Genomic DNA, 22,447 nt, shown 5'->3' with positions numbered 1-22,447 from the left:
AGCTCACCCAACGGGCACCCTCCTACCCCCGCCGCCTTGTCATCTGCCTTGTCTTCTCCAGCGACGTGCGTGCACTTCCCATAGCCTCACAGAAGCTTCCGCATTTTTAGGGCCCTAGCCCATGGCTACCTGCCTGTCCCTTCCCGCCCCACCCCCAGGTTTGGAGGGGGAGCTGCGGGACAGAGACCTTTCTGAACATGCCTCAGGCCCCTACTGTACCCGGCCTTTCTGTTTAGTCAACCCCAAGAAGCCCAGCCCTGAGCAAGGGTCTAGGCAAACACCTCAGGTGGGGAGAAGGAAGGGTGTGCAAGGGACTCTGCAACTCATGGTCTCGGAGCCTTGGGCCTGGGAGGTCAGAAGTCACATCTTCCTTCTGCACTACTCACGGGACCCCTCTATTGCTCCCAATATAGAAGAATCCCTTAGAGGTGCAGCTCCGGAAGAAATCCGCCCTGCTGCACAGGGAAAGCTTGAAGACTGCCTCAAACCCAAGGCCACGGTGGGCCTGGGAGGAGAGGGGAGCGAGTACTGGTGCCAGTAGGTGAAATGACTACAGAGTGGGAACACTGAGGTGCTGTGTACTGGGCCTGAGGATGACCTGGAGGGCAGAGCACCTGGGGCCCTGCCACAAATGAGGTTTCAGGTTCAGGTCACTATCACCTCGGCACAGCTTAGTCTGGGTCTCCGTCCCTGGGATACAAGAGTACTGAGCAGTACTTGGTATTTTTTCTTTCTACATTTTATTATTTCAAACCAGGTGAACAATTCCATAAAACATGTGAAAAAAGCAAGGAAGTGTTCAACGCTGAAGGACCCGGGCCTGGGGCAAGGGCACGAGGGGCATGGCCCTCAGCAGGCAGCGGCGGTTCCTAGGTTAGCGCTAAGGAGCTACATTTAGGTTAATGGAGCCAGGGCCCAGGGCCACTGGGACGGGGCCCTCAGTGATGTTGGCAGTTGTCTGGAACAGCCCTTGGAACCCAGTTCTGTGGAGGGCAGGGCAGATGTGCCGCCCGCACGGGGTAGGGGAGGGGCAGCCAGCAGAGGGATGGGTGTAAACACGCAGACACACTCAAGGCACGGAATCACTGGAAGGGGGCTGGGTGGGCGCTGGTTAGGATCTGACAGTTTTAAATAGTTTTTCTCTAAAAAGTTTTCTAGGTTTGCAGTTTTGTCTTTTTTTTTTTTTTTCCTTTACTTTCATTTTTTTTTTTTAAAAAGCTACGAGAATGAGCAGGTGGACTGTAGTCTCCAGGAATGGTGGCGTCTCACGCTTCTTGTGCTTTTTCCTTTGGGGCCTCCGAGCGGCTAGAGGGGTGGGATGGGCAGGAGGCTCCCTGTAAACATTTGGACTTGGGCTGGGTCAGGGGCTGGTGTTGAGCGAAGCCAGGGGTCTCAGGCTGGAGAAGTGAGTGCCCCTCCAGACACAGGCCTTGGGAGATTCAGCATGTGCTCCCCTCCCCCATCACAGAACAAGACAATGGTTAACACCAGAAGAGATGCCCAGGAAGGGGGTACCGCAGCCATTCCCGGCAGCTAGGACAAGGGCCGGCTTCAAATAGGAGGGCCTGTGGCAGTTCCTCAACCCGAGTCTCTGGAGCTGAGGGAGGGAACAGGGGAGCCAAGAACAGAGAGAGGAAAGAGGGAAAAAGCAGCCGGGGAGAGGAGAGGAGCGGGCAGGCAGGGAGCGTGGTCCTCTTGCCCCCATCTTCCTCAGGAGCTGGAGGGAGCAGAGTCAGCGGTGGCCCTGGAGGTGGGGGACAGTCAGGGCATGGGTCGGGAGGAAGCCAGAGTGTGCCTCTCCTCCCACCTCCCTGGACAATGACCCTCTCTTTTTTCTCATCCACCTGTTACCAGGGACACAGTGGCTGCCCAGGAGCCAGTGTCTGTTGCTGGGTTATGTGAGGGAGGGGGGTCTGTAGCACTGGCAGAGTCCTCCCCATCTGCCCCAGGGCTAGTGGGGCCGGCGTCAGCCCAGGACCCTCAGCTAGGTCTGAAGGAAAGACCGCAGAGCCGAGTGCAGAGCTGGTCACGCTGAGTGGCAGGTGGCTGCACTCTCTGTCATCTAGCCTCCTTCCGGCCAGGCCAGTGGCTTGGTGGATGACTAAGTTTTCTCCAAGGGAGGTCAGAACAGCCCTCTAATTTTCTCCCGGCACATGGCCAGATGTTTCTGCTGTCTGGATCACTAGCCAGCCTACCTGTGTGCCCTGACCTCAGTAGCCCACCTGACTTGCCACCCTGTGCTCCCAGGCAACCCCCCACCCAACCCAGGCCCTCCCGAGGCCCAACCCTGTCCCTTATCTGGGCTCAATGGCTCCACTTTGTTCCACCCCAGCTCCCTGCCAGCCTACCCACCCCACCACCGTCCCAGCTCACCATCCTGCCAGGCCCCGCCCCCTCAGAAGAGGCCGCAGTCCTTCAGGTTGTTCTTGATGATGACGTCGGTGACGGCATCGAACACAAACTGCACGTTCTTGGTGTCGGTGGCACAAGTGAAGTGCGTATAGATCTCCTTGGTGTCCTTGCGCTTGTTCAGGTCCTCAAACTTACTCTGGATGTAGCTGGCTGCCTCGTCATACTTGTTGGCCCCTGTGGGAGACAAAATGGTGAGGACTTGTGCCACCTGTACGGCAGGCAGGCCTGTCCCACATGAACGACAAGGTCCTGTGCGTGTGAACAGACAAGCATATAACATGTGCACACATGTGCAAAGGGTGACAGTGTATGTGAATGTACATACATGTTTGAGTGTGTAAAGAAGGGCTCCTGATTGTGCACATGTACGGGGTACAGGCCCTGTGTGCAGGCACAAGTACATAGGCCTAAGTGAGGCACCAGCTCCTGCCTGAGTGTCCCGCAGTTACCCTTCTGTCCAGCGGGGGGCGCCTGCGCACCACCTGGTCACCACCAGCTCCTCCCCAGAGGCCCAGTCCCCACACCTGTGTACTCAGGGAAGCAGATGGTCAGGGGGCTGTGTGTGATCTTCTCCTCAAACAGGTCCTTCTTGTTGAGGAAGAGGATGATGGACGTGTCTGTGAACCACTTGTTGTTGCAGATACTGTCAAACAGCTTCATGCTCTCGTGCATGCGGTTCTGGGGGCAGGACAGCGCGGTCAGCACCCGCCACTGCTCCCCACCCCCACGCCCCCCTCAGCGGCCTCTCGGCCTCTCACCATCTCCTCATCCTCAGCTAGCACCAGGTCATAGGCGCTCAAGGCTACGCAGAAGATGATGGCTGTGACACCCTCAAAGCAGTGGATCCACTTCTTCCGCTCAGACCGCTGACCGCCCACATCAAACATCCTGCGGACACAGGGTCGCCTTAGCTCCAGAAAAGGCGGTCCCGAGAGACGGTCCCCATTTCACAAGTTGGCTGACTGAGGACAGAGGCCTGCTCAGAGTGGGGCAGTTGTCTTCATGGAATCATTCACACTTGTCCACCTTACTCAAGGTTCTGGGTCGGAGCATGTCTGCATAGGTGGGGTCAGGGCTGGTCAGCAGGGCAGGCTGCAGCCACATGGGGCAGGGGCAGCAGAGGATGTGGGCCACTGGCAACCACACAGCCTTGAGAAACCTCAGAGCAGGGAATCCTGGGGAATCCTGGACCAGCCCCTCCCTCCCAATACAGCCATTAGCAGGCCTTGGAGTAAGGGTCCCTCCGTCTGTCGCCCCAAAGGCTAGCAAGTCCTGCCCTTCCACCCTGCCCACATGCTGGCTCACTTGAAGTGTAGGTCCTTGAAGGTGAAGTGTGTCTCCACGATGCCCGTGGTTTTCACACGGGTCCGTAGCACGTCCTGCTGTGTGGGGATGTAGTCGCTCTGCGCGATGCGCTCCAGGTCATTCAGGTAGCTAGATGTGGGGGCAGGCAGGTCAGTAGTGGCCAGCAGGAGGCCTCCTAACCTGGACCCCGGGCCAGCTGACCCAGGCCCCTATTCCTCCCATCCCCTCATTTCTCAAAGCCCTTGCCTCTTCAACCCTTGCCTTTATGACATTCATTGCTCAGATGAGAAAAACTGGACCAGAAGCCCTTGCCGCCTCCTGCCTGTGGAACGGGCCCGGAGGAGGTGCGGCTGTCACCGGCCAGCCAAGCCCCAGCACCCAGGTCCTAGCCAGGCCTGCCTCAGACAGGATCCAGGCCTGGTAGAGCTGCAAACTGAGGAGGGTGGGAAGGGACAAATTAGTCTTTCAGTGAGGGATTCAGGATGCTAATTGGCACAATTATGGCACCCACTACAGAGCAGCCTGGCATGTCCCTCAATGCAGGGTTGAACAGGTTGGGGCCTGTCAGGCTCAATGGGCTCTTTGCCCAGCGTCCAATAAAATTTGGACTCCTCAAGGGAGAGCATGGGCACCTGTTTGGCAGGAGTCCCAGGGGCTCCTCATTACCAGCTCCCTTGATTAATATCAACACTGCTCCTGTCAGGCCCTGGGACCAGCTCTGTCTGCCTCAATATCCTTGAGGTGCCCTGGGGACTGGGTCCAGGCCTCTGAGCCGCTGCCCAGTGCCGATGTCTCACTTCACTCCTGGCGCAGGGCTGTTGGGGCCAGCAGGAAATGACCTCAGAGACGCAGGGACAGAACAGAAAAACAGGAAGGACCATGAGGGCCCATGACGCATGGGCTGTGACCTGCTTACGGCACCCCGCCACCTACTGAGAACCTCTTGCCCAGAGGTCTCCTGGTGGTTTCCACGCCAGCCTCCCCCTTCTCCACAACAGGGTTCACCCCAGGGTCCCACTGACCCACAGCAGCCTTGAAGGATTGCTGTGAAGAGGGGTTGGGGCACTCCTGTTCCCTGTAGTGTTCTAATCCACTCCCCACCCCTAGGTGATCTGGTCATGGCATAAACCTACCTGGGAGAACAAGACCTGTGTCACTGCTGGATCCCCACCCCCAGAACAGTGCTGGGCACACAGCGGGTGCTTAATGTCTAGGGAACGAAGGAATGGGGAGTAGCCTGGAAGGGACCCATACCTACCCTCCTTGAGTATCCTGGACACTGAGGTGGTAATGGTTGATAGGACCCACCCCTGCCTGCCTCTAGGACCCATAAGATCTGCTGGTGCTGAGCCTCTGTGACCTCTGAGACGGGCATCGCTGAGGTCTGGAGACCCCCGCTATGTTTGTTTGTTTGTTTGTTTGTTTAATTTTTTTTAAAGTTTATTTATCTTGAGAGACAGAGTAGAGGAGGGAGAGACAGAGAGAGGGAGGGAGAGAATCTCAGGCAGGCTCTGTCTGTCAGCACAGAGCCCGATGCGGGGCTCGAACTCATGAACTGTGAGATCATGACCTGAGCTGAAACCAAGAGTCGGACATTTAGCCAACTGAGCCACCCAGGAGCTCTGACCCCCACTATGTTTGGCTGCTATTCTGCAACTCCTCTGGGGGGCACTCACAAGGGCATTCAGGGCACTGCAAGGAGAGGGAGGCGCTTCATGTGACTGGGGCAGGGCTCAGGGCGCAGGACCAGGCAGGGCCAGCCTCCTATCCACCCTCACCCTGGTCCAGCCCCTCTCTGGGTGGGCTCAGGACTTGAAGGGCAGCACAGCGGGGGGAGAAAGGTGCTGCGAACAGGGGCTGGCTTAAGCAGAGGTGGGAGAGGTGAGGTATGAGCACAGGGGCAACCGCCTATCTGCCTATTTGGCGCAGTCCAAAAAGCCTGGGCACGTCTCCCGCAGCCATCAGCACTGGCCACCAACCTGTCCTGTTCTCCATGGGTGCTCAGCCCTCTGCACCAGGCCTGACATACGGTAGGTAGTTCAGGGAAGGAGTTCAGACAATGACCCCATAGGCTGGGCCTCTGGAACTCCCAGAACCCCCTGTGATTCCCCAGCCAAGTCTTAGGCTCTAACTTAAACACATATCTGTCACCTCCTGGTCTCTTCCCCTTGTATCTTCCTCTCCAGCCAGTCTGAACATCTTCTGGGACCCCCGGCACAGCCAGCACTACTCACTTCCAGGCCTGTGCACATGTGCCCCTGCCTAGGAGATTTTCCTGTTCCTCCTCTGCCTGTCTCTTGTTCAGAACTCAGCTGAGGCAGTCCCTGCTCTAGACCTACCCCCACTCCCACCATAACACTGACACTGTAGGTGGTCGCTACTTGGGGATGTGTCTACTCCATCCTCGCTGGGTCCCTCAAGCTTTGCACAGGACCTGGCACAGGAGGCAGCAAATGTTCTTTAGAATGATTGCGTCTAGGGGCACCTGGGTGGCTCAGTCAGTTAAGTGTCAGACTCTTGATTTCGGCTCAGGTCATGACCTCACAGTTCATGAGTTCAAGTCCTGCATTGGGCTCCACACTGACAGTACGGAGCCTGCTTGGGATTCACTCTCTCTCCCTCTCCCTCTGCCCCTCCCCTGCTCATGCATGTTCCCTCCAAATAAATAAACAAACAAACAAACAAATAAAAAAAAAAATTTAAAAATACAATGATTGTGTCTAAGGACAGATCAGACTCCAGTTGGCCCTGGAGGGACAGCAGCCCTGCCTGTCCTTCCTCCTGACTTTCAATACCATGCCCCCCACCTCAAAGCAAAAATCACCAAGGCCTTGGTTGACAGTCACCAGCTTCATAAGCAGAGACTGGCAGTGTCTTTCTGAGAATGCTCAGGCCCTCCATTCTAGGCTGTGGTCCAGAGCCCCCCTCACCCCACCCGGCTCCTTGGAGTACTCACTAGGCAGCGGAGTCGTTGAGCTGGTACTCCCGAGAGCGGCCAAAGCAAGCCTGCACACCGTGGTCAGCCCAGAGCCTCCGGATGACACCAGACAGATCCTCAGGGAGCACGCCTTGCTCCTCAGCAGTACAGGAGAGTGCAAACAGCTGCCTGGCATCATCCTGGGCGCAGTGTCGAGGTGTCAGCCAGTCACAGGAGTTCACCCCCACCCCACCTGTCAGGGGCCTCCAGAATGGGGCCCAGGCTTGGGTATTTCTAGGTTCCCCAGGACAAGGCTTGCCCTGAAGCCTTTAGGGAAGCAGGCAGGGGTTGAGGAGAGGACATACCGCTCGGGAGGGGTCGGCAAAGTCAATCTGCAGATTGCCCATGGCTTTGACAATGGCCATGATGGACTGGATGGTGTTGCTGTAGACGACCGCCCGGTACTGCCGGCACTCCTCCTCAGAATAGCCATCCTCATGGATGATCCTGGCAGCCAGGGGTCAGGAGTTAGGGCCCCTAGGGCACGAGGACCATACATGGCCTCCTGGGGCTGCTGAAGCCTGCAGGGACCTATTACAGAGAGAAGGAAACTTCCCCCGACCCTCTGGGACGTGAGGATGGGTGATTGCCTCCGACAAGGTCCTGGGCTTGGCTAAGACTGGCTGGGCCACTACTTGGCGGAGGGGGGGGGGGGGGGGGCGGTGCAACATAGACCCAGAGAAAGAAGAGGGGAAATCAGGGTTTGGTGGCTGTCTCTTGCACATAGCACTTACTTCATCTGCTTGACAATGGTGCTCTTCCCTGACTCCCCAGCACCTGGAACAGAGGGCACAGGCTGTCAGGGAGCAGCCCCAGTGGGGCTACATGTGGCCCAGCCACTGGCAGCCCCAGAGGCAGAACCCACCCTCCCCCATCAACTGCACAGGGAGATGGAGGCAGTTGGGCCTGGGAGGCAGCAAAGCTACAAGAGTGCAGCTGGCAGGGCCACAGTGGTCAAGACCCCAGGCCTTTGCTTCCCCCAAGCTTCACTGCCCACCACATTACCCCCCTCAACAGCAGAATGAGCTCAGGGGCTTTGGTTGGAGACAAGCCCTCAGAAGTCTCCTTGTCATTCTCACGCAAGCAGGCTCGCCAACATGGTGCCAGGGCACAGCTGGCAGGAAGGAGCCCTGCACACTCTAGCAGGGGAGCATTCCCTCTTCTCCCCACACTCTGAGCCACCAAGGGGCCTGGGCTAGGACAGTGTCATAGTCCTGCCTCCTAGGCATGGCCCAAGTCTACCCTGAGCAGATGGAGACCAGGACTTGGGAGACACGCAGCATGACTGACACACACACACTCATACACACATACCCTTGGACTGACTCAACATGCTTCCAAGCCTGGCAGAGGCCCATTCTATATTCTCCTTGGCCAATACTGAGGGATTTGCTGGTACTCTTTCCCATGGCTGCCACAGCAGCCCTACAAACATACTACTTCTGCTTCCATTTTATAGACAAGGACACCGAGGCTCACAAAGGTAGTCTTGGCCCAAGATTTTGCAGCCAGGGGGCCCCTGGGTGGCTCAGTTGGTTAAGTGTCTTCGTCTCAGGTCATGATCTCATGGTTTGGGGTTCGGGCCCTACATCGGGCTCTCTGCTGTCAGTGCAGAGCCCACTTCAGATCCTCTGTCTCCCTCTCTCTCTGACCCTCCCCCATTTGTTCTCTCTCAGAAATTAACAAACATTAAAAAAAAAGGGGAGGGGCGCCTGGGTGGCTCAGTCGGTTGAGCATCCGACTTCGGCTCAGGTCATGATCTCACGATTTGTGAGTTCGAGCCCCGCATCGGGCTCTGTGCTGACAGCTCAGAGCCTGGGGCCTGCTTCGGATTCTGTGTCCCCCCACCCCTCTCCGCCCCACCCGTGCTTGTGCTCTGTCTCTGTCTTTCAAAAACGAATAAACATAAAAAAAAATTAAAAAAAAAAAAAAAAAAAAAAAAAAAAAGATTGTGCAGCCAGGATTCAGATAGGCAGGGAGACACACAGGACCAAGATTGCCTGGCCTGCCCAGCCTTTCTCAGATGTGGCTCAGATGCTGCAAGAGGCCCCAGAAGGTGTTTTTAAAAAGGAGGGAGGGAAAAAAAAAAAAAAAAAAAAAAAAAGCAGATTCCCAGGTCCTATCCTAGACACACAAACCCAGAGCCAGATCTTGAGGGGTGCAGCCCAGAAACCCACATTCCCCAGGGAGTCTGCAGGGAAGTGTGAAGACCAGGAGGGCTACACTACCTCCTGGCTGGGGGATGGTGGGAGTGGGGGCAGGACCTCATCTACTCCTTTCACCGTCCCCCCTTTTTTTTTTTTAATAAAGTTGTTTTTTAACGTTTATTTATTTATTTTGAGAGAGAGAAAGAGAGCATGGGGGAGGGGCAGAGAGAGAGAGGGAGAGAGAGAATCCCAAGCAGGCTCCGAACTATCAGTGCAGAGCCCCATGTGGGGCTCAAGCTCAGGAACGGTGAGATCATGACCTGAACCAAATTAAGACTCAGACACTTAACTGACTGAGCCACCCAGGCGCCCCTCCTTTCACTGTCCCAAACTCCAAGTAGAAGACACCTCAGTTGGGCCCTGCTTCCCCTCCCAGCTCTCGCACAGACTGTTCCCTCTGCTCCTTCACTGCCATCACTGCCAGCCATACCTGCACCTGCCAGGCCCTTCCTCTTGCCAAAGCCAGGCATTTGCCCATGCAGTTTTCTTTGCGGGACATACGTGTGCCATGGCCCATTGACATGTGTCCCAACCCTTTTGATCAATGTGGCAGGTCTACCCCTCTGAGCAGCTCAGGAGAGTAGATGGCGGGGTCTGTGGGGAGGTCACACTTGGGGACTCTGGCTCCACTATCCCTCAGGGCAGGTCAAGACAACCTCAGAGGGTAAAGGGGAAAACACACAGACTCACATGAGCAGCAAGAGTATCGACAATAATGATCATAGCAAAGCCATGAACAGCAACCTCTACGTGTCAGATGCTCTTCTCTGCCTGTCATGGCAACTAAGGAATTTAATCTCACAGCAATCCCACCTAACAAACGGAGAAAACTGAGACAGAGGTTACTGTCCCATGGTCCTAATCCCCTCTATGGGTGGCCCACCTTGCCAGCCATGTAGTGCCTCCTAGAGCTGCCCAGTGCAGCTGGGCCACACTGTCTTCAGGTCCAGGCTGCACGTGTCACTGGGTTCACTCCCTGCCTTCCTAGGCAGATAATAGTCTGAGTCTCTACAGTGCCCTCCCCATCCCCACCAAGGTCCCTGCCCACCTCCGTCCACCCTGCCCACCCATCTCACCCCAGATCCACATTTTACTAGGAGAAACTGAGGCACAGCTGTGGCCCTCACAGAGTTAGGCCTGGTATGTGCACAACCCAGTGGCCTCCCTGAGAAGGGTCTGGGGTCTCCTCTCAAATGCTACCAGCTGCTGGGTATTACTGGGCTTCTGACTATCCCAGGCCTGCTTCCCAGGATAGGTGAGGGAGTAATTGGGGCGGGGGAGGGGGACACACAACTGTGCAGGCCCTGGGGGGTGGCTCTGAAGCAGCGAGCCCCTCTACTATCGGTTCAGCCCCTGGGCCCTAGAAGCACCTGTTCCAGTGCACTCCCCTGGACATGGGCTTGGTCAGATGGCAGTACTCCTGCTTCCTCGTGCTATGCATGGCAGAGGAACAGCCAGGGTCCCCCACACTGACACTCCATACCTGCTGATGGAAAGATGGGGAGAGGGCCTAGGAAGGCCCGAGAGTGATGCCTGATCACGGAGGCCAATCCTCCAGAACCCAAATATCCAGGAGCAGGGAGGGCAGCACCGGGCTGGCTAACCACAAGGTCCAGGTGACCTCCTGGCTGTCCTGCCCACCTAGGCACTTGCTCCCACAGAGCAGGAGGCTGGTAGCACATCCTGGGGCAGAGGGAGACTCAGGAACCAGAGGCCTCAGCCAGGATTGGGGGTTCAGTGGAGGAGCAGAAGCCAAGGATGTGAAGTGATGGGTCAGATCAATCATGCAGGCCCCAGTCAGGCAAACCAAGACTCAGAGTGGGCAACTGTCCAAGGCACATGAGACCTGAGGTTTTGGTAAGGGTTCTGTCTCTTGTGTGACTTTGGGACCATGTCTGCCTGAGGTACCAGTTTCCCTGTCTGGCCTTTTGACCACTCTCCCTAGTAAAGTGGTATGGCACCCTGTGACCCTGCCCAGAGACAGGGATGACAGCACAAATGAGCTTTGCATCTGATTTTCCTAGCAGTGGCAGACCTGGCAGACACAGAGATGGGCAGTACCTGGGTGACCAGGCTGGAGCCAGGACACTTGCTCCCTGTCCCAGCCAACTGAGGGTCCATTTCCCTGTCCCCTTTGAGCCTCAGCCTCCCTTCCTGTCACATTCTGAGGGTTAGGAGGATATTCTCTGCCCCCATTTGACAGGTGGACAAACCAAAATCATGGAGCCCCCATCCCTGGACTCAGGGCGGCCCCTTTGTCCTCCCAGCAGCTGTGACTCAAGCAGGAAGGAGTGAGTGGCAGGACAAGGGTGTGGTGCTGGTGGCTAGGCAGGAAGCAGGGGGGAACAGAGGGACAGAAGGAGAGGCATGGCCCAGGAGCAGCTACAACAAGCAGACCAGGAGGCAGAGGCAGAGTGGGTGGGATGGTGGAATAGGGGGGGCCAGGTACCCCCAGGAGCTGTGGGGCCTAGCCCCACTCTTCACCCCCTCCCCCGGGCCCTTTTCCATTAGGACTTGACAGTGCTCCCCTATCAGATAAGCTAGTACTTGGCTTGAAGTTTGCCTGTACCCTGCTGGTCCTGGGTGCCCAGTTCCTTCCACCCAGCCCTGCACCCTCCCTTCAGAGGAGGCTTCACTAGCTGGTTCTAGACTGAAGGTGGCAGGAGTCTCCTGCCCACAGAGGACTCCACCAGGCACTACTTCTCCAGCTGGGTGATATCAGAGGGGCCCACAGAGGCTCCCTAGGATGACTTCAGTGTTCCTATTGGGCCATACCTCTTCCCACCAAGAAGAAACCTCCGCAGCCTTTGTCCCAGGGCACAGCTGCTGGGCCCCCAGCAGGCAGGCAGTAATTGCCATGATGTGCTGGCGACAGAGGCTGCTCTGCATTAGAACATCTGCTTCCACTCTGGGAGCGCTGGGCCCCAACAGCGGCGGGAACAGATGGGGGAAGGGAGACAGCACAACTCCACCTGCCCGAACAAGGCCAGCAGGGCCTCTGCAGCAGCAGAGACGGGGTCGCTGGTCCTGTTGCCTGATGCTGACTTCCAGCCCCAGCATCAGGTCACTGCTGTAGGTCTATCTTGACCCTCTGTGTCTCAGACAAGGCTTTGTCTCGCTGGAGGCCCTGAATGCTGCTGTCCTTTCTGGCCTCAGTTTCCCTTCTGCAGACGCCGCCAAGCCTCAAGTGGCCAACTGACCCATCGCTCACCGTCAGACCCTCTCTGAAAGAGAGGTCCAGACCTACCACAGCCCTGGTGCCCATTCTGATCCTTCCTGATGTTCTCAAGAGCCTCACCCCCTTCCTGCCCTTGCTCTGGTACCTCATCTGTGAAACAGGACACCACTATTATCTCCTCCAAGAGGGAGGGGAGGATTAAACACAAAGCTCTTCTCATAGTGCCCAGCACACAGTGAACACTCAGATAAAAGTTATCACTATGTTTCTCCTCTATGGAAGATCACAGATGTCCCCAAACCTTTCATTTCCTGCAGCCTTCAATGACCATACTGCATAGTTCACTGCAACCACGACCTACAGAGTGGCCTGCTGTGGCCATCTCATCGGAAGGAGAGTTTCTGAGGCTTTCAGACAAGGTGCAGTGGAGGGCAATGACCAGCGGCTAACAGGCTGGCGCAGCACTGGCGGTTCCTGCTGGGACCTGTGTACTGTGGGACAGCAGTCAGAGCCACTCAGTTCTTTTCGGGCTTCTGGCTCTGAGTTTGTCACTTCCCTTCCACAACCCAGTACTGCTACATAGCTGGGGCCTTCTTCCCGTCCCGGGGCCTTGCCGCAGACACTGCTCACTGACTCCATGCGCTCAGAAGGCTGGGCAGAGGCTCCTGCACTGGTGGGCTCCCCTGGAACACATGGGCCTAGGGAGAGCAGCCAGCTGACGTGGCGGCCCGAGGGCAGAGATTCTCATAAGCAGCAGGGCTGGGACCACAGGGTAGACTTGGGCTGCAGCCCAGCTCAAACCCACAGTACCAGGCCCGCCCCCACTGCCACCCCCGAGCCTGCCCCAGTGGGGCACAGGGGGGAAGGTGGGGGTGAACCTTGGGAAGCCTACCCCAAAGGCAGCCTGGGCGCCACCTCCCACTCTCATCCCAGGAAGGTGCCACGTCTCTGTCTCTGGCCCAGCCGGTGGTTCCAGGCCCCTTAGCTCTGGCCCCTCCCCTACAGCCTCAGGGACCCAGGTCCCGCCACCACTAGGGGGAGCCCAGCAGCCAGAGATGGTGGAGGAGGTGGGGGCTGGGCAGTACTGGGGAGCATTTGCTTCTAAAAAGCAGTCTAGGCTAGGCAGCTGGGGGAGGTGCCTGGACCCTCACCCAACGCCCTCTCCAGGGCCTGGGAGGCCCACAGCCTGCGGAGACCCCACACACAGGGTAACAATGGGAATGGGAGAGAGGAGGAGGGGGCCCACCAGACAAAGGCCCTCCAAGCCCCGCCCCTGGCTGTCTCTTCCTTCCTCCAGGTGCTCTCTTAGGCCTGACTCCCTCCTAGGTGGCTCTGTAAGGGTCTAACACTGGGGGACAGGGACATGGGTCTTGGATTCGGGCTGCAACACCCCCACCCACAAGTGTGGTCTTGCCTCCCCCAAGTGCCCTAACAAACCTGGAACTTCCCTCTTGCCAGTCTGCCACTTGGGTGGCCACCAATGGCTTCCAGGGGTTCATGATGCCCACCAGGAAGCACTAGCAAGCAGGGCCTGGCCTGCTACTGCCAAGTCAGAGCTTTCTGTGTAAGGGAGAGAGGCCTCGGCACCTGCCAGACATGGAAAGGACTTTCTGGGACAGGGTTGTGTCCCCTGGAATGGGGCTCTTTCTCACTGGACAGAGGGAAACTGAGCCACTGGGTAAGGAAAGACAGTTGGAGGAGAGGAGGCCCTGAGACCTGTTCATCGTTGGCCTTCAGGCTACAGGTCTCCCCCTATACAGGAGCCAGGAGGTGCTGGAAGGGCCCAGGCCATTTGACACACTCCTCCTTCTGGGATGCTTCTTCATTTAAGGAATCTCTTTGCTGTTTTCAAAGAGGCTGAATAATCCCCATCTCTTCTGATTCACAGTGATGGGCCCTGGGTGAGATACCCAACCCCCAGGCCTCAGTGTTCCCACCTATGAAATGTACCCTCAAGGGAGTGTGCCAAACTCAAGGCCTGCCCTGAGCAGCCTCCCTTGAATCCTCACACTCACCCCAAACTGTCCCAAGGTCCAGCCCAAGCATATACCTTGTCTCTGAGCCCACAAGCCATGGGACCATGCTGAGAATCATGACATTACAGGTCCCAGCACTGGGCAGAGAGGGAAGAGGACAGCCTGAGGTCGCACAGTGAAGAAGGTGGGGGGGAGTGGGCTTTCTGGGACCCAAGATCTTGAGTGGCCATCATAATGCATGTCCTCCGCTTTGTGCGTGGCCTCATGGCCGAGCGAGCCCTTGAAGCAGCTCCTATCGCTATCCTAAGTCTCTCTCAGACTCCTCAGCCCCCTAGGGCCTGGCCCAATAACACAGAGCAGAACCCCAAGGAACTTCCATGGAGGAAGGCAAGGCCACAAAACTCAGATTCAGAGGCTAAGGAGCATGAGGACCGGCCTCCTCACCTATCATGCTGGTGCCAGCCCACACCACGGACACATTCAGCCGCCATACAGCACCGCAGGCAGCCCACCACAGCCTCTGCTCTTTGTGGGAGCCCCCTGTGGGAAAGCTCTTCCCTTCTCCTCATCTGGACAACTCCCAGGCTCAGGGGCCCGTACTCTGCTCTGGGCAGCCTCTGACCCTTCCTCAGGCCTAGTCTCCATCCTCCTGAGCCTGTGGGTTATGAGAGGAACAAGCACAATGTTAGGAGGCCAGTGAAGTACTCAATGGCCTAACTATGATCTGAATCTTTCTGTGAGAGAAACATGGGCTGGGAGGGAAGATGGGAGGCTGCACTGTGATGAAGTCACCCTGGGGCTACATGGCAGACTTCTGGCTTTGAACAGGAAAAAGATTCATGAACAGACTCTTGGGTCCCCAACCTCCAGGGCAGACAGCCCCCTTTCAATCTCCTAAAAGAGGAATTGAGGCCCCCCAGAGACAGGTCCCCAAGCATAAGTAGAAAACACGTGGACCCACAGCATCTGCCTCTCATCCTGACCAATTCTTGCCAATTGGGCACAGACTCCTGACAGACAAAGGTAGTTATGGACAGTGCTCAGTCACTACCTGATCACACCTTGGTGTCTCTACTTACTGGGTAAGTCATATAATATTTCTGAGCCTCAGTTTCCTCATCAGTGAAATGGATATAATGTCAGTCTCGGCCTCATAGGGTTAAATACGATGAGACCATGAAGAGTCCAGCCCTACATATTAGTCACGGCTGCTGACACCAAAGGGAAACTGGTGATAACACCAAAGGGAAACTGAGGCCCAGTGATGGTACCTCCAGGCCCAATGGGTAGTAGGAACAGAGGGGAATCCTTAGGCTGCACCAAGGGCCCCTCTGTCCACTCCCAGGCAGGGGAAACCCAGAGTGAGCTAATCCCAGGGCTGCTGCTCCATTTCCGGGCATTCATCTTGGCCTGTAGCCGGCCTTCCGGCTTTGCAGGGCAATGGCCACTCGGGAATATAAGAGCAGCCATTTGCTTTCCTGCTAGCCACCCTCCGCCCCCCCCCACCCCCCGCTGATGTCCCTCTCCCAGCCACCACTTCCTGTGGTCGAAGGAGGGGTCTGGAATCCTTCTCAAAGGCGCCACCTTTTCTGGGATCCTGGGCCCAGTGGTTGCTGAGGTGGGACAAGGCACAGAGCTGCCTGGAATGACGTCAACTCAGTGACTACCAGTGGCGGCTCTTAGGGGTATACAGATGAGCCTGTGCAGGTGGGGTTCACCTTCCAGATCCCCCCAAGTTGAGAGGGTTCACACCCCCACCCCAGCACAGAGCAGGAGCAGCTCTCTGGCCTCTTCCTCTTTTGGGCTCCTCCTCCTCCAGCTGCTTCCTCCTTTTCCTCCGGTGTGGACACCACTTCCCTGAGAGGCCCAGCCCTGCCATGCAGACTTCACTGCCCCTCCTCCCATCCAGGGCACCGTGGGTGCTGCCATTGACACCCCCCTGCATATTTTGAGGCTTACCAGCCTTGCACCCCAGGATCCTCTGAGTCACAAGGACACCTTCTCAATAAACTTTAGAAGATCCCACCCTCAGGCTTTGGTTCAAATGGACCAGGCACTTGCCAAACCTTGAAAACACGCACAGAAGGCCAACACTGAGACCCCGTCAGACCCAGCAACTGTTTGGTTGTTCCAGGGAGATTATTTCTCCCAAACCACCTAGATGGACACAGCTCCAGGAAGCAGCACGGTGGTGAGGGTGAGGATGGAGTTGGGGTTTTAGTAAGAACAAGAGCCCCAGGCTAGAGGGACTGCATGGAGCTAAGCAGAGGGGTCCCACCTTGCACTTGTGGCTGAAAGAGGATCTGCCTGAGAGTAGCAGGTCCCAGGGTCACCATCAAAGGGCCTAGTCCTCTAACCTCCTCAGGAACCCTGAAATGCATTCTTAGGCAGAGCCCATGAGCTGTGGCCTGGCCAGAACCTGTTGACCCCTTCCTCCTCAATGAACTCCTAGATTAGGACTCCTGTCCCAAGATGCTGAGAAGATGGGACAGATGGCCCTGCTCCCATCTGCCCAGTCCTGCCTCCCAAAGCACAAAGGGGTGTTGGGGGGGGGGGGGGTGCAGCACTCAGCCTCCAGGTCAGAACGTCTCATCCTCTGCTGAGGATGTGATGGAGCAAGGCCCTGGTCCCTCAGTGGCTAAGAGCTAATGTGGACAAAGCTTCTTCCATCCTATTCCTGCCAAACGAATGGGTGGCTTTTAGAGACAGAGACCAAGACAGACTGCTGTGCCCACCAACCTGTGGCCCAAGCCACCCCAAGTGCCAGCCCCTGCAGTGCTGCTGGCTTACTAGGGACCTCCCCAGGATCCAATCAGGCCCCAACCCTACCTGCTGTCACTTGCTGGGCAACGTCTGCAGGCCTAGGACACCAATAATGCTACCCAGTGACCCTGCAGCTCAGGCCAGCCCAGGGTTAACCCCTGACAGGCTGCCCAGGCCTGAAGGGGTCCCTGACCATGCCAACCCCCATCTGGCAGCCTAGCCTCCAACTCAGCACAGTGGGTGGCTCGATGCTGCCTCAGGGCCTGGCACAGAAGCCTGTGCTCCCCAGCTGGCATAACTTCCATCTCCAACTATGGTGGCAGCTCATTCCCTCTATCCTTGCCACCTGCTCTCTGCCCTGTCTGGGGTTCTCCACCCCACCCTCCTGGGATGCCTGCAGCTGAGTTCCAGCATCAATTCCTTTGCAAAGCCATCAATTCCTTTTGCAAAGATTCACCCAGTCTCCTGGCTTGGGGTACCCCTGAAGGACCCAGTTCCACTCCTATCCTAGAAGTCTGATTTTTCCTGTTGTCTGCACCAACGTTAGGGTCACGGGCAGGAGATGAGCCCAGTGGGACTGGGCAAGACACAAGCACAGGGGGTCAGAAATGGCTTAGACCCTCGCTCGCTTCCCAGCGTGGGAGCTCCAGGCCGGGCTCTGGAAGACAAAGCCTCGCCCAGCCTGGGGGAGGGGTGGGAAGAAGAGACTGGAGGCCCAAGCTACCCCACCCCCATTCAAGTGCTAATGAGCTCCAGCCGGGACCTCGAAAGCTGTGGGAAGAACAGGGAGGCTGGAGGCCCGCCTGGGTACCGGCCCACCTGGTGCCTAGAGCCCAGCCGCCTCCCCAACCTTAGGCAGCCAGGAAGGTAGCTCAGCCCTGAGAAGTTGGGCTTAAGGTCCCCAGGACAGTCTATCACTCCAGCTGGCACCAATTGTCTACACACCTCGGTCTCCCCACTTGCTGTGAACAGCTGCCTGAGGGCAAGGGAGGGGGTTCCCCAGGACCTCCATATGGGGGCCAGTCAGCCTGTAGGCTGGGGAGAATCCTCCCCACCAAACTCTCAACTCTGTAGGAGTCATTAGAGGCTCTCTCACTTGTTCTCACACCCCCAGGCTTTGGCCCATGGTCCCACAACACCTGTGGCTGCAGGCAGGCATCCTGTTCCCAGTTATGGATGGGGAACAGGACATCTACCAGGATTTCACCTGTCACTGGGTTTCTCAACAAGTGCACTAGGTGGAGCTGGGTATTGAACCTAAGTCTGTGTGACCCCAAGAGCTAGTCTAAAGAGGTGAACCGTCCTCCCCCAGGCCAGGCCTTCCTACTTCAGTGCCCTCGCTGAGTGGATCTTTCTGCCCCAATACCTGCCCCTGGCAAATGCCGCTCATTTTGCAAAGCCACCCGAGGAACCTCCCACCCTTCATTCACAGGCACCACTAGACTCTTCCCAACCAGGATCCCAGGCTACCCCTTCTCCAGTTAGACCAAGCCCCAGGCAACAGCCCTGGAATTATCCCTGTTCATGGATGTGTTCTATAGCCTCATTCTTTCCATACATGCTTAATAGGCACCTACTGTTTGCCAGGCCATTTGTTAGAAACACAGATGGGACAGACACCACAACACTCCTTTCCTTTTCTTTTGGTAAACCTAATCGAGCCTTTGTATGTGCAGTCCCTGCACTGGCCAGGCCAAGATCTCCTGCAGCAGTGCTCTGGCCTGAGCCCCAGGGCTGTAGGGCAGCCCAGCTCTGAGAGCTAAATAGGCTCTACTGGAACAGCAGAGACAGCAGGCCCGCAGCAGGCCCCAAACAGCCAGAGCTGAAAGGAAGCATGTAAAACCACTCTCATATGAACGGGTGGAATCCCCACTGCATGCTCTGCCCTATGACAGGCTACAGACTCATCAGCGAGAGTTCTGCACAGGGTGGGTTAAGGGCTGTCTCTGAGGAGCCAGTCAGGCAGGTGGGGAGTTCAGGAAGAAACAGCCTGAAGAATTTCTCTCTCGGTGTCTGCCAGCCCCCATCCCTGTCATCGGTCCCAACACTGAGCCCTTGCCACCCGCCCACAATGTATCAGGTTCAGTGACCTCCATCTTACTCCTCCATCTACCCATCTACCCCCAAGACTGAGTTCAGACTAGTAGTACTTCCTTCATTCAACAAACAGACAAGAAGCACTTGATAGACGCCAGGCTCCATGCTTGGCACAGAAGGCACAGAAATGAACAGGACACAGCTCTGCCCCTGTAGTCTCAAGGAAGGACAGCTGTCACCCAGGCAAATACCACTCTCTGATGGGGGAAGGAAGCAGTAGCACCAGGAGCCACAGGAGGGGTTTCAGCAGCCTCCGTCAAGGAAGGGTCCTGGGAGGTGGTCCTGGAGCAGAGTCTTGAAGAACAGTCAAGCAGGAGTGAGTTAGATGGAAAGAAGGAAAATGCATGCCAAGCTAGGAGAGCAGATGCACAGTCCCAGGGGCAAGAGAGAAGGGCTGTATTTATACACTGAAGCCTTCATGGAGCCCATGAGGGGACAGTCTCTCCTTTCTCTGTAGGCTGCCCACACAAGCCCATCCTAAATCAGAGACACCCCCCAAACACACACTCTGGCTTCCTTTCCCTCAAGTGCCCAGCCCAAGGCCCCAAATTCCACCTGGGGATAGTGGGTCAGTCAAGTTGAACTGGGGGGCAGAGAGAGGTGTCCCTGAAATAGGGCTGGTATCAGCAGTTCTGCCCCCAGCGCCCCCTCATGACAAGCTGCTAGGAAAATCGCTCTCACCGGTGTGTACCACATCTGCCTCTGCCCCTGGTGCCCATCCGCTGGCAGGGCTACCCAGGAGGGCAAGAAGCCAGTATGCGGGTGGGGCAGCAGGCGTGGTTCTGGCTGAAAGGGAAGGCTGGCAATTGCCCAACCTAAGAGTCCCGTTGCCTGGACAGAGTTCTTCCCGCTACGTGGGACAGGCGCCCAGCACTCTGAAGCTGCTCCGCCTGGGCTCCCATCACTTCCTTGTACCTGGACGGGAAAGGGATGGCTGGCCAGTTCCCCTACCTAGGCAGCCAATGCAGATTGGGTCCCCGGTTTCAGGCAGATCTAGATCTCCCGGCCCCTTGCAGTACACCCTCTGCAGGGTCTTAGATCCCATCCCCCACCCCCAACAGGAACCTCCATGAGGCCCCTATTCTCCCCATCCTGGGCCCAGCACTCCTCTGGCCCAAACCCAGGAAGCCCATTCAACAGAGGAAGCAAAGGCCAGAGGAGCAAGATGCTGAGATGAACTCCCCAGCCTAGAAAATGCTGAGCCAGACCCTGCACCCCTGGTTGCTGCCAGCCCAGTGTAGGAGGGGCTGCTAGGCCCAAAATCTGAGCCAAGCTCTACGGAGCAAGACTAGTGGAATGGGGTTGGGACACAGAGGGCCAGGAGCCGCATGTACCCCGATCCTATGGCCCAGTCGCACATCTCCTCAGCTGATCCGCCTGGGAAGGGGCTGCCCAGTGGTCCCTGGGTGGGCACCAGGAGACAGAAGTACCAAAAACACCCTACCCAGGCCCATCGGGCAGAAGCGACGTGCCCTCCACCGCGGCGACACCCACTCAACTGGTGCTGCCGCACTCGATGCGAAGACAGGAAGAGGCAAGCGCCCAACGCAAAACAGCCCAGGAGGCTGGGCCGCCGCCCCTTCCCGCCCCTTCTCTTCCTACCCGCAGCGGCGGCGGAGCGGATGCCATTTTGAAACCTCTGGGCTGTGCCCCTGAGGCCAGGCCTCCAGGGACAGTCAACAGATGGGCTCAGGACGAAGACACGCTGTCCGTCCCTCGGCCAGACAGCCAGGAAAGCTCTGCTTTTCACAGCCTGAGGACCCCACAGCGGCTATGAGGCTGAGGGGCCACACCCCCCCACATACACTGTCCAGCCTCCAATGCTGCTACGAGGGCCTGTCTCCCCTGAGCCCTGAAACCCTCGAATCAGGCTGCCACCGGGCACCACACCTGCTCCCAGAGGAAGGCCGGACAGGGACAACTATCAGGAGCACAGTCTTTGCAAAAGTCCACCTCAGATGCCCCCCAATTCCAGTTGGCCCCCAACTCCTCATCCAGCTGGCCCACCACTTCCCCTTCACAGGGCCTCAAGATGTGACAGGCCCACCCACTTCCAGAGGCCAAGTCCTTGGCCTTTCGGCGCAGAAAGGGTGCAGGAAGCCCAGTACCCGTCAGCACATCTCCTTGGCCCGCCCAGCAGGGCAGCAATATGTCGGCTGTCTCACCACTTCCACTTCCCCCCACCCCTCAAGCAGCCACCATCTTTCCTGGCCTTGGAGGCGCCACAACCCAAACTCCTCCACACTCACACTCCATCCTACTCCCCAGACGCCCCCCTCACTGGCCCAGATAGGGCTTAGAAACTGGGAAACAGCCAGCCCGCGGAATCTCCCTGGGAAGCTTGAGGCCTGGCTCCCTCCCTCAGTGAGACCAGTAGAACCTCAGTCCAGCCCCTTAGTCTGGGCCCCTCCTCCCAGCTCGACCCCGTCCACCTAGTGCAGGAGGGGTAGAGGTAGTGCAGAGGTAGACCCAAGTGTGGTAGAGAACTCAGGGAGGAGGAGCAGAGGGGTTTGAGGAGTAATGTGTGCAGAGTGGGACCTGGTGAGCCAGATGCAGGTCGCAAAGATCTCTAAAGGTTTGGGGGTTCCAGCTAGAGAGAGGGCTCATGAGCAATCATGGTTTCCACTTGAGAGGTCCCTTGATGTCAGGGTGCACAGGTGGATACAGGGTTCAGAGTAGGGACAAGGCAAGAGGGGAAAGGAAGGAGTGGGTGGGGGCCTGGCAGGGGCCCCAGGGATGTTCATGCCCAATTCATGCCCAGGGGAGCAGGTGAGGGAAACAGGTGGTGCCTAAGGTGGGGGCCAAAGCAGGGGGTTCCGGGGATTTGAGTGAAGTCTAGGGAAGGATGAAAGACAAGGCAGGGACTCTGAGGGTCTGTGAGGTTGGTCAGCAAGGGTGGATGGTCAGGCAGGGTTCTGAGTCTGGGGGCTTGGGGTCTGCGAGGAGTTAAGGGTCTGACCTAGAGTCTGGGCTACGGATCAGAGGTCTAGGCCAACCTAAAGTTTTGAACCATTTGGGTATCCTGGCCAGGCCGGGTCTGGGAGTTCAAGGCCAGGTGTGGGGGTCCAGTCTGAGTCTGGGAGTTCAAGGCCCTAGTCTGGAGGTCAAAGTCTTTGTCTGGGGATTCGGACGGGGAATCGAGGGTCCCAGCGCAGGGCGCGGCCTCACCCAAAAGCAGCAACTTCACCTCCCTCGCCGCCTTCTCGCCGTCTTCCCGCAGATTCTTGTCGATCATCTTAGAGCGCTCGGCCGCCGCCTTGTCCTCGGCACTCACGGTGCAGCCCATCCCGCCGTCCGCCGGCCCGGCCGCCGCCCGGCCCCCACACGGCCCCCGGCCCGGCTCGGCCCCGTCCGACCCACTCCGCTCCCGCCGCCGACCCTCTACGGGTAGCTCTCGGGTCGGCAGTTCCGAGCGTCTGCGGGCGGTGCCTTCCCGGCCGCCGCGCACCGACGGCGGGGCGGGCCGAGGGTGGGGCCGGAGCAGGCCAGGCCCGGGACTGGGCCAGGGAGGGCCCGAAGGCGGGGCCATAGG

The 22,447-nt window shown here is 57.6% G+C and overlaps 1 protein-coding gene across 1 annotated transcript; it reads right to left on the bottom strand.

Moving 5' to 3' along the window:
- Positions 1-1,166: 1,166 nt before the first annotated feature.
- GNAI2 (G protein subunit alpha i2) lies at positions 1,167-22,350 on the bottom strand. The gene is made up of 9 exons (XM_060631101.3): positions 22,084-22,350; positions 7,429-7,471; positions 7,000-7,141; positions 6,674-6,834; positions 3,718-3,846; positions 3,171-3,300; positions 2,937-3,090; positions 2,374-2,586; positions 1,167-1,744 (listed from the first exon to the last, which is right to left on the bottom strand). Exons 1-8 carry the CDS (start codon positions 22,199-22,201, stop codon positions 2,396-2,398), a joined length of 1,068 nt encoding a protein of 355 aa, XP_060487084.1. The 5' UTR covers positions 22,202-22,350; the 3' UTR covers positions 1,167-1,744; positions 2,374-2,395.
- Between the last annotated feature and the right edge of the window lie 97 nt (positions 22,351-22,447).

Source organism: Panthera onca, chromosome A2 (assembly GCF_046562875.1).
Source record: "Panthera onca isolate mPanOnc1 chromosome A2, mPanOnc1 haplotype 2, whole genome shotgun sequence".
NCBI classification, from domain to species: Eukaryota; Metazoa; Chordata; class Mammalia; order Carnivora; family Felidae; genus Panthera; species Panthera onca.
The sequence above is the reverse complement of the archived record's forward strand: the minus strand, read 5'-3'. Positions and strand labels throughout refer to the sequence as shown.

Coding starts and splice junctions, on each gene's coding strand:
- GNAI2 (XM_060631101.3), bottom strand. CDS start 22,201: ATGGGCTGCACCGTGAGTGCCGAGGACAAGGCGGCGGCCGAGCGCTCT. Junction 3,091..3,170: donor TAGCTGAGGATGAGGAGATG/GTGAGAGGCCGA, acceptor TCCTGCCCCCAG/AACCGCATGCACGAGAGCAT. Junction 2,587..2,936: donor CTGCTTCCCTGAGTACACAG/GTGTGGGGACTG, acceptor TGTCTCCCACAG/GGGCCAACAAGTATGACGAG.